This window comes from Melospiza melodia, chromosome 9 (genome assembly GCF_035770615.1).
Source record: "Melospiza melodia melodia isolate bMelMel2 chromosome 9, bMelMel2.pri, whole genome shotgun sequence".
NCBI classification, from domain to species: Eukaryota; Metazoa; Chordata; class Aves; order Passeriformes; family Passerellidae; genus Melospiza; species Melospiza melodia.
In genome coordinates, this window is record NC_086202.1 from 8241034 (window position 1) to 8254299 (window position 13266).

The 13266-nt window shown below is 39.4% G+C and overlaps 1 protein-coding gene across 1 annotated transcript in view; it reads left to right on the forward strand.

Moving 5' to 3' along the window:
- The window catches only part of CCDC186 (coiled-coil domain containing 186), a 34534-nt gene that overhangs the window by 1376 nt on the left and 19892 nt on the right, over window positions 1–13266 (forward strand). The window contains exon 2 of the mRNA XM_063163165.1: window positions 11557–12235. Within this exon, the coding sequence (XP_063019235.1) occupies window positions 11574–12235 (662 nt within the window). The 5' untranslated portion in view covers window positions 11557–11573. The remainder of the gene's footprint in view (window positions 1–11556; window positions 12236–13266) is intronic.

Consider the following 13266-nt stretch of genomic DNA (forward strand, 5'->3'; position numbering starts at 1 on the left):
GATTTGATTTGGAGTTGTTGACAGATGTTTGTTGGCATTGTGAGGTTCAGTGTTTCAAACTGTTGAGAAAAGGACTGAAGAACCACATACAGAGAGTGGTTAATTTGATTCTAATTAGCAGCTCTGTTGCTTAATGCTATATGAAGCCAATGCTGAACTTCCTGAGGCTGGCTTTTAAAAGAGCAATGAAAAATAGAAAGGCAGTGTTTTTCTGGATATAATTGTGTTATTAAGCATGTTAAATTAGTAGATGTGGGGTCCAGGAAACAATATCCTCTACTTAGTTCTGGGCTAAATTGTTCTGAGCTTCTTTTCCAGTTGCCAAAGACAGTCTTGGATAGCCTCATAATGATACTTACCTCCAAGTCATAGTCCAAGAACTGCTGCCTCAAATTGAGTGTGAAAAAAACTCATCAGAAGGAAATAAATGTCAAAATAGAGGGGAAAATCATGACCCTAATTTCAGGAAGTACATGGAATACTGATACTATAACAATATTGTCTATAATACTACATCTTAGATTAATTAACAGAAGTTAATTAATCTACAGTCTTCTATAGAGCTCTCAGTTGACTTTTTCACATCCTAAAGGATTGAAGTGTTTACTTATTTGTTTTCAGGGGTACTGGAGAAACTCTAGGAAAGTCAGGTTTGAAAACAGTAGAACTCTACTGTCCCCCCAAATGGTGTTTGTCAGTATGTAGTGACCATACAGGCAGTAATTCCATGGCTGGAATTTTACTGCTTTTGGCATGTTCTGGAAACAGCATTTGAAAAGAGCCATTGAAAGCAAACTTGCTGCAATCTCCAGTGCCAAATATGCCAAGATCCGTGTCTTACCAGTGCCATGACACTACAGGTTTGTAAGAAGGTCTGCCAGAGCTCTGGCTTCTGTAGTGTGAGCAAGAGTTATGGCTCTGTTACAGGTGTGGAAGAGCTGTCATAGAATGTGTGCTTTCTCCAGCTTGTGTACTCAGTCGTAAATTTGATTTCTTCCCCTCCCTGAAGACATTCTTCTTTGCACAGGTGATGTTATCAGTGTCAGAAGGTGAATGAAAACAGGGTTCTTGTGAGGACAGAGCTGCTCCTGGCCTTGTTGTAAGCAGAGCTAAAGGCAGGGTTCCAAAACCTGAAAGGTGACAGTAGTGCTGTTGCTGAAGTAGAGACTCATTTTACTGACTTGGGGCAGTAAGAATTGCTCTGTGCTGAAGACACACAGAAGATTGCAAATCCTTAAGTATCCAAGCCTCATGTGATGTTCACAGTAAAAGGATGCTGTTGCTAGGGTGTTGTTTTCCTCTGATACATAAGCTCCCAATGTTGGGGCTCCTATGACAAAGGATAACTCTCTCAAGGTGTACCCCATGACTTGTGTTATGATGGGAGCAATTCCAGCGTCACCTGTTAAACCTTAACTGATGAACTTTATTTTGGAGTTGTTAATTCCAGACATGGAGTTAAAATGACCATAATATTAACCCTGTGCATGAGTTTTATAGAAAACCTGGCGCTGCCTTTAAGGAATTGTACATTTCTGTTCAACTATCTAACTTGTGATGAAAGCAAAGGAAAGCAAATACAAAGTTTGAGTAAACCTTGTCTTCTAAAGTACTTGTGTTCAAAGAATTGATAGAAATGCTGAGCTTTGCACCTTGGCACTGCCATTGGTGTTTAATGAAGTCACATTGAAAACCTGAGAAGAGTAATTGAGTTGAAGTGTTAAACTGATAAAAGCAAGGAAATCCTGCAAGTACCACTGTGTATATTCACTGTTCCACTCCTTCCCTTCAAGCACATGCATCAAAGCAGGGCTTTGTGTGAGCTGAGTCAGAAGCTGTGTCAAGTTCTGCCTGGCTGGAGGACTCAGTGTCCCAGTGTACAGACAGCTTTTCTATTTCTATTTGATCTTGAGCAAAAGTGAATTAATATTGGGACACCTAGTGTGGGCGGGACTCTGGTATGTTTCTTTTGCTTCCTGTATGTGCTGTCTGTAAATACAGGATGGCTGGGAATGGGCACCCTCTTTTTTGTATGATTACAAGCAGGGGTGATCAGCGTCATCTCTTCTTCAGCTTAAGAATTCTGTCTTTTTCTTAGGTTGTGTGATGCTTTCCAGTCCAGTTCATCTCCTTTTAGTGTTTCATAACTTGTGTGACTTCCTGCTCTGATTAATGTTGGATGTGGAATTGTAAGCAAATATATAAACCTGAAGCCAGAAGGAGTTTGAAATTCATCTCATATTATATTATGTAAATTATTTGGTTTTTTGAACCTTTTTACCTCAGTCCCTTTCAATTTAGTTGAAACCTTTGTTTTGTGTCTCTACACAGCTGCTGTACAGTAGAGCTGCATTTTGTGTCTTATGTAAACCAGAACTTTAGCAGAATCCTCTTTTCTTAGACAAACTTCAGTTGAAAACAGAGTTGTCTCTAGTTGAGCTTCCCTGTTTTGCAGTGTTACCTGGTGATGTAAGGCTTAGTCTGAGAAAGCCATTGTGACAGAGTTCTTGTGAAAGATACCATGCAAAACACAGGTAAGCTGGGGATTGACTGGAAACAATAGGAAAGTGTGTTTGGCTGATCACTGTGTTGACTAGTAGACAGTAGCTACGGAAAAAGTAGCCTTAGGAAAAAGAAACCAAAAACTTCACCCAACAAGTGAAGTAAAAAGGTGGAGTCAGCCTGTCCAGATTAGTTTAGCTAACAGTATTATTAGGATTACAGTGAGCTAAAACAAGCTATAAAATTTCTCTTCAATTTTATTTTTAGTCTTGCTGTCATGTAAAATTCTTACCAAGAGTTCTCATGCAATGACAAGTTGGCACTGACTTGGAAAAGCATTTTAGTTTGCTTCAGTAATGATTATTGTGTAATAAAGATGTGAAAAGTTCTCGAAGAGAGGCATTTTGGGTTTTGCAATGAACAACACAACTGTAAGAAGCTAGAAATGTTTTCATACCCCAGAATTATTCTTTAGCAATCTTGTTGGGTTGCCATTATACACGTGGTAGCACATAAACTGTCTAACAGGTTCATCTCTTACCTGAGTGTAATAGATTGGAAATTGAATTAAAATGGCAACTAATTCTAACAGTTGTCTGGCTGTTAATGGTTACTTTAATATCTCTGGCTTAGGAAAACGTCTGTAAAGATAATAGAAAGTACTTTATTTTTCTGTTGTGATTCATCTAAGACTGTGTTTCTAATGGAATGTTTTATAGCATGATAGCTAAAGGAGACAAAGACCTTTGTGAAGCAAACTGTTCAGGCAAGTTTTGTTCTTTCCAATAAATGCTGGGCACTTGTGAAGCTTTTTTACATTGGGTTGCAGGTTGCTTCATATGTTTGTGACTTGTCAAGAAAACTCTACAAATCATTGTTATTCTGTTCAGTATTCTTCAGCCAATAAATCCTGGTTAAGTCTTTGAAATACAAAGTCCATCTCTGGTGTTAGACTGGATTATACTGCATCTCACATTAACTCTTGAATTTGCAGTTGAACTGGTAAAGCACTTGTACTCTCTTTTTGTTGCTCAGGAACCTGCAAGAGGGGAGTCTGTAACTGAGCTGTGCAAATGGTGCTGATGTGCAGCTTTTGCTTTTAGTGGGGTCTTCTGATGAGCATCAGAGCTTTATCATGAAAGTCTTTTGATTGTTGACATTTCAGTCATATGTCACTTCATTTCATGGGTGCATGAGTGGAAATGTAAGGCAGTATAAAAAAATCTCTTCAGCAGAGCTTTTAGTCTGTACTGCAGTGATTGGGGAAAGAACCAACCTGTTATTGCACTATAAATGATAAATGTGCTTTTGGTAAAGTTATCTATTTATCTTTGCCTCATGAGCTTCAGTAGCTGCTTACATGGAGTGAGGTGCTTCCAAGATGGCATTCTTGAGTTTAATGAACCATGTATAAAAATCAATCTGTGGATTGGAATTTAATATTATGTATTCTTTAATGTGAATGAGTAGGAGGTAGAGTTTAAATGGTGGAGCTTATATTGATTCTGAGTTGGCCTGTACACTAGATTCCTTTTTTAAAATCATAATTATTGTTGAATAACAACTTCCAAGGGTTAAATGTAAAACTGCTATTTTAGGATAGCTTTAGGGCATTGCTGATCCTTATAAGAATTTTTGAAGATAATGTCAGCAAAAAGGTGTGTTTTGAAACAGTGCTCAGTATTACTGAATTAAACACAGTCCTTGCTTGCATGTGAAGTAAATGTTAGATTCCATTCCAGCAGAAAGAGCTGAAGTCTCAGCTCACCTCCAAGTTGTTGATAAGATGAGAACTACTTGTGCTTAGTGCTTTTGCAGGTCAAGACACAGAACACTGTAAGACAGTGGATGTTTTATTTGTAGCTGAGTCCAGTGCATGGGTGTGTCTGGGCAGGCTGCTGAGAGCTTTAACTCTGGAGAGCTGGAGTAATGGGAGAGTGATTTACAATGTGACTTCAGGTATAAATGTGAATCTTCAAAACAGCTGTAAAATACACATAACTTTCTCTTGCAAATTCACATGACTGCATTTTAATTTGCTGTTGGGTGATACCGGAAAAAAAAAGTCAGTATTTTCTTTGCAGTTAAGATTTTATGAGGATAATGCTTTTCATTGTAAAAAAAAAAAAAAAAGAAAAAAAAAAATCTGTCTTCCAGACCTCCCAGTTCTAGATTTAGCTGGTAGTTTGGAATTTTTAGTAGCCTTTTGGTGTGTGTATCTTGTTTTTTTAACCTTTATTATTTTATTATTAGATAATCTTTGAAAGATTGTACAGCTAAGTTAAAAGTGTGTCTTTTTTCAGGTATCACACATATCAATGAACAGGCCTCTTGATTGCAGGGCTCTTAGAAAGCCAGAGTACTAAAAGTGAACAGTTCCTGGTATCTCTTTAGACCAGCTACAGTTTCAGGTGCTTCAGTGCTCTGCTTTGGTTTCTGAATTATTGCAGGTGAACAAACAGGGCAGTCATTGTGAAAGCCTTACATTTCTACCTGGTTGAGCTGGGGTGTAGAATTTTCTGTTCATCTAGTACTGGGCTCTGCAGAGAGAAACCCCACAACTTTCTGTATCTGTAGGCAGGCTGTATGTCTGCTTTCCTAAATTCAGTTTTGCCAAAACTGGAATGATTCATAGATGTCTGCATCCAGCACCTTCAGTATCAAAATGGAGCTATTTTTACCCTTCTTGCTCCCACAACATTGCCATCAGCTGGCAAACAAAAATCTCTGTAAACCCACAAACAGGCATTTTTGGTTGAATTGGAGAGAAGGATGCAGAAGGGCAGAGCTGTTTGTAAAATCAGTTGGGATGTGTTACAGGGAGCAGTAACAGTGCCTGGGACTGACAGCTGGTTATTTCAGCTATGTGTTGCTGCCCACTCTTCTGGGGTGGTACTAGGGAAAAGAAGTCATTATTAGCTCTCACTGGGGAGCCTGAGCATGTTAAGAATAAACCCCTTTTCTAGCTGTCTCCATAAGAAACTCTCCAAAGGACAAGCATCCCTTCTCCTGGTTGCTGCCACTGGACACTAAACCTGAACTGCAGAGTTCAGGAACCAGAGCCAATATGGAAGGATAGTGGAAGGATATAGAGGAAGGATGGTGAGTGTTACAGAGCATTTGAAGAGACTACTGCTTAAGGATATTTGCTGGGATTTTTATGGAACTTATCTTCAGAATGTGCCATCTTGGAAAAGAAAATAAGGAGTAACAGCAGGAATTTTGTGAGTTGTCATCCAGTTCTTGAGAAAGAACCAGGAAGTACAGATCACAAATTGCAGCATGAAGAGAATTGCTCTGAAGCAATTTCAAGGCCCTTATTTTCTAGATAGGTTTTCCTGTAAATATGTGGACTTTGTTTAGAGGTGTGCTGTGATTCCTTGGCAAGTTTACAGTACACAGTGCAGTGACAAAGCAGCTCTGAGTCCTGAGGTGACATCAGAATAAGAGCAGTAAGGACTTCTGGGAACTTGGGGTGCTTGTGTTGGTGTCACCAGGTTTTTCTGTCACTGAGCTGCTTGCCAGGCCCTGTCATGGTACTTAGGACATGTTGGAGTCATCTGCCCGTGACTGCTGGAGCACTGCATCACTCCTTTCCTTGTCCCCCACCTGCTCTCTGAAATGCTTCACAACTCTGTGGCAGCTCTGAGTATTTTGAGACTTCAGTCCATTACTACAGGAAATTTGAGTACTCTGCTGTGACTGATGTGAAATGGAAAGATGAAAACTACCTCGTACTTCTGTTTAAAAACGAGCTTGTTTCATATCCTATAAAACCTGTCTGGATACTTTTTACATATCCAGAGGTAAACAGCAAATATGGTCTGAGCTGGAGTGAGAAATGCTTTTTCACAATTTTTTGGATTGCATGTGTAGTTTTTGGAGAGTAGATGATTCCTGAGCACAGCCAGGCATGGAAAACATCTGCCCAAAGATGATGCAAAACCCTTTCTTGTTGAAAGGAGCTAAAAGAATTGACTGCTACTGGCTATTACGTTATGTAATGTGTAGTTGAATGTGTCTGGTGTCCAGTAAACTGGATTTGCTGTATTAAGTTTTTATTACTCCTCTTTCAGAAGGTTTTCTGCCTGAGAGTCCCTTAGCTCAATGCTCTTCACTTTCATTTCAAGCCTGGGTTGAACAAGGTTTCATATCTGCACTCACCTGTGTGTGAAGCATTATTCCTTCCTGCCCTTTTTTGCCCCTCTCTCTGCAGTATTTTTAGGCATTGAGGTGTAACTATATATATATTTTTTTCACTTTAAGCTGTGATTTTTGTTTCTCAGGACCTTGACCTTAAGTTTGCTTACAGAACCACCCCAGGCGCACATTTCTGTCATTCTTTAATCTGTTTGTTGTAAAGAACCTCATTGTGATAGTTACTAGGTGACAAGGCACACTTTCTTTTTTTCCCTTGTTTTTAGTGAAGTCTTCTAGGGAGCCACACCTCAGTGAAAGATTCCTATAGTTATAATTTAATGTGTTTCTTTAGCTGTCATCTCACTTGTGTTTTGAAATTGGCTGAAACAAAGTATTTTTCCTCTTTCTTGACTATTTACAACAGAAGTATTGAGAGTTTGGGTCAAATTCTGCTCATTTTATGAAATTAAATTCCAGCATTAGTAGTGCATGTGCTTAGGAAAAGACCTTTGTAGTCAGGGACTTAAAAGAATCATATTTGCATTCAGTAAGAAGATTGAAAAGACAAGCAGTTTGAAATGGCATAATATTGGATTAAAACAGACCAGAACCTTGCCTGTACTCATTGCGTAGCAGGCTGGAGCTGGCAAAGGTGCAGTTCTAGTCAGAATTAGCAGTACTGCCATGGCAGGAGGGATTTCCAACCAGTACAGTGGATGAACAGCCAAGGGACGAGGGTGCCAACAGCTTCCCTAAAAAGTTAGGAGTGTAAGCAGAGGAAAGGGGAGGTCTGAGTGTTACAGAAAATGCTTTTCTCTGTGCCAGTGCATGGACTCTGAAGTGAGAATTTGCTGTTACAGCATGAGCTTCTCTGGACTGCTGCTGAAGGTAGCTACAGGAAATCTTTTTCTTCCTTTAGCTGGCATGTTACAGGGGTGTGTATTGAGATTTTTGATGTTCTCCCAGGATAGTCAATACTTCTGCTGTGTCAGATACTTCCTTGAAGAGCTTAATTGACTCATTGTCGTATTTGTTCTTCTTATTTGATTAGCAGTTAATAGAAGACGTTTCTGTTGTGTAACAAAGTGAAATAAAAAATGCTATTTCCTGAGTCTTTGTATTCACTGCCATACCTGGGAGACATTTGTATTCAAAAGTTGTTGTGCTGTTCACGTGTTCCTTTGGCAGGCTCTCTGCTCCCTGCCTCTGATTCCAGTCGGCTGTGCTATCAGCAATTTAGCAGATAAGCACATCTTAGTTTAAGTAGTGTGATAAATGGCTGTAATCCTTACCAGTACCAGCCTTTAATGTTGTGTGTCCTCTGCTAGCTATTTAACTACTTACTTATTTTAGATGTTACTGTGGAACTTGGAGATCATCTGTGCTGGTGCAGGTTTAAGCTTAGTTTTGTGAATAATGATGAAAAGTATGTATGCTCTCTGCATCTTTGAAGGACACATCTGTGATGAGAAACAAGAGTGGCTGTTTAAAGAAAAGGCAGTTTTGGCTTTGAAGGGTACAACTTGCCTGTGTTCTGATGTGTAGGGAGGTGTTTTGCAAACGTGGCTGAGCTGTGCTCCTGTTCCTCATTCCTGGATCTGAACTGATGTAATTCCACTTGCATTTGTGTCACTGCACTGGGGGAGAGCACAGCCAGCTGCCTCCTCTGCTGTGGGACAGGAGCATGGGGAGGATGTGTGGAGTGTCACACTAATTGTGAGCTGTAAAACACAGGACAGCTGGTCAGACCAGTTACACAGAGTCCTGTCACAGCTGCAGAGAGTGTCACAGGGCAGTGACAGAGCTTTTCTCATGCTGCCCTGGATGGATAGCAGTCATTCATGGCATGTGGGCAAGCAGGCTTGGGCTGGGCCACTCTGGGTGCTGCTCTGAGAAGGTCCTGTGGCCCAGGCAGCAGAAGGGACTTAGACTTCAGGGTGAAGCAAGCATCACACTTCTGCCCTGCTGTCAAGATGATGGTCAGGCCTAAGGAAGGAGCATAGCACCTGGCTGAAAGTAGAAGCTTTGCAAAACAGTGCAAGAATCCAGCACTTTGCTGTCACTCAACACACTGTGCTTGTTTGATGTTTAAACATATCATTACATAAGCCAGTTCACTTGCTTCAGTCAAGATTTGCCTTTTCTGATTATTTTTGCTGCCTTCTGAAGACATCATAAGAGCCACTAAACTGTTTTGTTTCCTTAATGCAGTATACATAACCTTAGTACATCCCTGATTTTGAAAAGGTAATTTTAGTAGGGTAATACAAGATGGATATTAAACCTGGGAAGGTGTGGATCTCCTATCAAATGGTGTCCAGATACTATCTGGAGCTTGATGGATTTGTGTGTTTGATGTGAAACAGTCAGATATTAGCATGTTTCATCTCAACTGGCTGCTGCTAGACTGAGGGATTCTTGTGTCACACAAAATGTTTTGCTTACAAACCAAGAGCCTTTTCTCCAGTGACATCACTGCAGTTTTGTCTCTGGCATTATATAGGAAGTAGCTGTTATATTCAGTTGCCTGAGGTAGGCAGAACAAACTTTGAATATTCAGGAGGTATTTGAATGTCAGTATGAATTTGCATTGACAGCTGCTCCACATGAGTTCTTTGTCTGCATGTTTCTGGTGTGAAAATAAACTGTGATCCTGTGATCAATTATTTAATTTCTGTTTAAGAGTTAATAATTAGAAGGTAAAAGCTAATATTATTCATTGACAGTAGGGGGGAAAAAATCTATTTATGTCATACATAGGTTCAGATAGGTGCAGGTAGATTTGGGCAGATAAGGCTAAATCCAGTGTATTGGAATCATAAAGACTGTGAACTTAATTGGTAAATTATATTCTAGGTACCACTGAAAATTAAAGTACAACTGCAGGGAACACTAAATCATCATAATTTACTTTTCATGCTTTAACTGATTTGTATAGTCATTACTCAAATTCCTCATGTGTTTGATATAAAACCTACACTTTAGTTATGATTAATAATAACTAATTTATTTGGATATAGAGTCAGTGGCTCTTTTTTACTCTGTGACTGAGTAGTGCAAATAATTGTATTTCTGATTCCACGTAGATTAGTCTTTGTAATGCTAATTGACAGTATTATTTACAGAAGGAAGTAACACAATAAAAAGAAAACTGAGTGACCTTCCTAATGTGCTCTTTAACAGGGCTGTATTTTTCACTTATTGCTTCCATATGGAGATAAATACCCTCCAGCTTGCTGACTGGACTGGAAATTTTATGTGTAACAACCAACATGGAAGTTCATGTATCCAATTTTACCACTCCCTTTCTTGTGGTAAAGGTGAACTGCAGCAGCTGGGCAGTCCCAAGCAGGTTTGAGGCAGTAGTACATCAAACAACTGCACATTATGGGATGTTCTGTAATACTTGAGAAGTACCTTTAAAAAGGCTTAAAACAAGGTAGAAAACCCCCTCTGATCATTCCAGAGAAAGCATCATCAGGAACTTTGACTAGAGTAACTACTAGAGAAAAAACCAGTTCCTCAGCTTTATGCTAATAGAGTATCTTTTACAGCTGAGTGTGAAGTGGATTATAAACTTCTTTTGACAAGAGGGAACAGATACTTGCAGGTGAATTTTTCTTCTGTCTTAACTGCATAATTGGCAAATTATCTTATGATTATTGATTAAAGTGCACTAGTCTGAAAGCATTGGTTTTTAACAGCATTTTAATTAAGTAGGAACTAATGTGTTCTGCAACTATCAAACTGAATACTTTTTCTTGCAGTTATGTTCACTTTTACTTTCACATTGAGACTGTCAGTTGGGTTTGTTTTGTTTGAGAATAATAGTAGTACATTGTGAACTTTCATTGCTAGCAGAAGTTATCAAAGGGTAGATGGGTACCAAAAGAGCATTTGTTTGGACTGCATGAACCAAGCAGTGAGATTTGCTGGTTCCAGTGTTGACCTGAACATAAATCTTTTGAAGCAAAGGGTAATGAAAAGTTTGCATTGTTTATAAATAGCCTAAATTTCCAGCGTAGGAGGATAGGGTTGCATATAAAAGTTAGGACTGCTGTAATGAATTTCTCCTAATGGAAATAAGGGCTTCCTGTGCTTGCTAAAAATGCTAGTAGTCTTTTCAGATACTGGACCATCTGGGATTCCTGAAAAAGTATTATAAGTCAAAAAGTATTATACCCAGGCTCTTCCATAATTATTCTGGCTATTTGGTTCTCACTGTGGTGTCCTTCTAGAGAGCTTCTACTGAGCTTTTCAAGTCCTTGCTCTGCAAGCCACTGTTTGACAGAGTAGATCTGCCCCAGCCCATCTGTGCTCTTCCACAGCGAAAACAGATGGGAAAAGAGAATCTCACCCCATCCTCCCCCAGCCCCTTCCCTTAGTTTCCTGGGTGCAGATGCATTTTGCTGTATGGATGCTCAGTGAGGACAGGACTCTGAGGAAATTGGATATTCTGGCTGGACCAGGGAGTCATCCTGTATTGTAAAAATGAATAAATCAAGACATGTTGCTTTCAAATCATGTTTAGGGAAGTAAGAGCTGTAAGACCCTGGGTGCTTAGTCTTTTTAGGTTATTTATTGTCATGAAGTATTTTTAGAAGTGATTACTTGGAATTTTTGTGGATTTAAATGGTAGAATTATTAATTCTAAGAAGTTATGCTTTTTTCTTACCTTGGCATTTACTATCTCTCTGCTTCATGTTCGCTATCCCTCATTTCTCACCTTCTCTTAGGAAAAAATGTATTGGAGCATTTACTTAAAGGTTGGGCTGAAAGATCAACAAATTCTGTATAATATGTATCTAAATATTTTTCCACTTAGAATTTTACTTTCTAGTAGTCTTTATTCCCCCTATCTCAATCTATTTTGATATTGTATGTAACATATTGTAATATGAATTCTCCATCTAGATTTCCAAAGGAATATTATGGAGGAACATTTACCAGAAATGCAGAGCACACTGGAGCCAGTCAATCTGTCAGATGATGCCTCTTGCAAGTCCTCAGAAAATGAGAAGGCTGATGAAACACCTGGAGTGGAGGAATGCCCAAGCACCAGTTGCACTGGAGGTGATGCTGCTGTCTTGGAGAGGGAATTGAGTTCCTTGTCCCCAGATCAGGATGGCACCAGCAGCAGTGGGGCCCCAGCAGAAGGACAGCAGCAGTGTGGAGGGACAGACTCCTCTGCCAATGCCTGCTGTGAAACAAAGGCAGGAGGCTCCACAAAACGACAGCATCTACCTAGTGAAGAACTTGAACAACATGATCCAAAAACTAACCAGACAGAACAATCATTAATGGAAATATTACAGGATCTAAGGGAGGAGTCTGACTTTGTGAAAAAATCAAGTGATAAAATCTATTCAGAAAGCCCCTATGACACAGACTGCACAAAGAAACTTATTTCTACAATACATCAGACTTCCTCACAGGAGGATTTGCTGAAGGAAATAGAGTCTGAACTCTTATCCACAGATTTTTCAAAAGAACCAAAGCTCCCCAATGGTGTGCAGAAGGGTGAACATGCCTTGGCTGTGTTTGAAAAATGTGTACAAGATAAATACCTACAGCAAGAACAAACTATTACAAAGTGAGTATTTGAGTATGTGCTTCACAGTTGGAGGTGTGTGCTGAACAACTTTGGCTGCATGTTGTGTGCACCTGCATACAACATTTTGGTATGAAGCAAGTTGTCTTGAGTTGGTATGGGGATAGTTAATGAGATTTTTTAAAATTGTTTTGTGCAAGGAATAATTTTTACTTGTGGCATGTACTTGTAAATAAAATTGTGTGCCTAGATGTCTGAATTCTTGCAGGATTTGGCAGGAACTGAATAGCCAACTGTGTCATTGAATAGCTTGCCAATGTCTAGAATTACTTAAATACTGCAGCAGTAATGGTGATTTAAAAATAGTCCGGGATTCATTCAGTCCATATGTGTCTGTGGAGAAATGAATCTTTGAAAGTACTAACTCCCACAATGGGCATTTTATTTATGTTCAGAATTGCTTGTTTCTTTTTCCAGTAGTATTCAATCTCCTGCTGTCATCCAGCAAAGTTGTTAATCAGATGAGAGTATTGTTTGAGTTGGAAGTGCCATATGTAGATAAACTGCTCTGCACATTTTTTAGGAGGACTTCTGAAATGCATGCCTTATAAGTGTTATAATTAACTGGGCTTAATAGTTCTACCAGGCAGTATTCAACATGAATATTTCTGTTCATCAAAAGCCAGTTCATTGCTTGACTTCATGATTCCTTCCTTGGTGTTTAATACTCTGTTGCCTCTTTAGAAATGTTTTTTTGCTAACAAAATGTAGCCTCTAACTTTATATTTATTCCTTTTTGCAGAGCTGGAAATAGAGTCCTACTTTTTGTATAAGGCTCTCCAGTACCATGATATAGGAGGACATCAAAGGAAGGGAAACCAGACAGGGGGACAGAGTCCCAGTAGGGAAAGTATTCTGTTACACTTCACCAGTTAACCTCTGACAGAAACCACCCATGTGAGGAGAGTCAGCTGATGACAGGAAGAATGCACAGTTAGACATTCAGAAGTTACAGAGGAGGAGTGGGAATCTGAAGTAGTGGGTGTGTAGAGAGAGGTAATTCCAGGAGATCA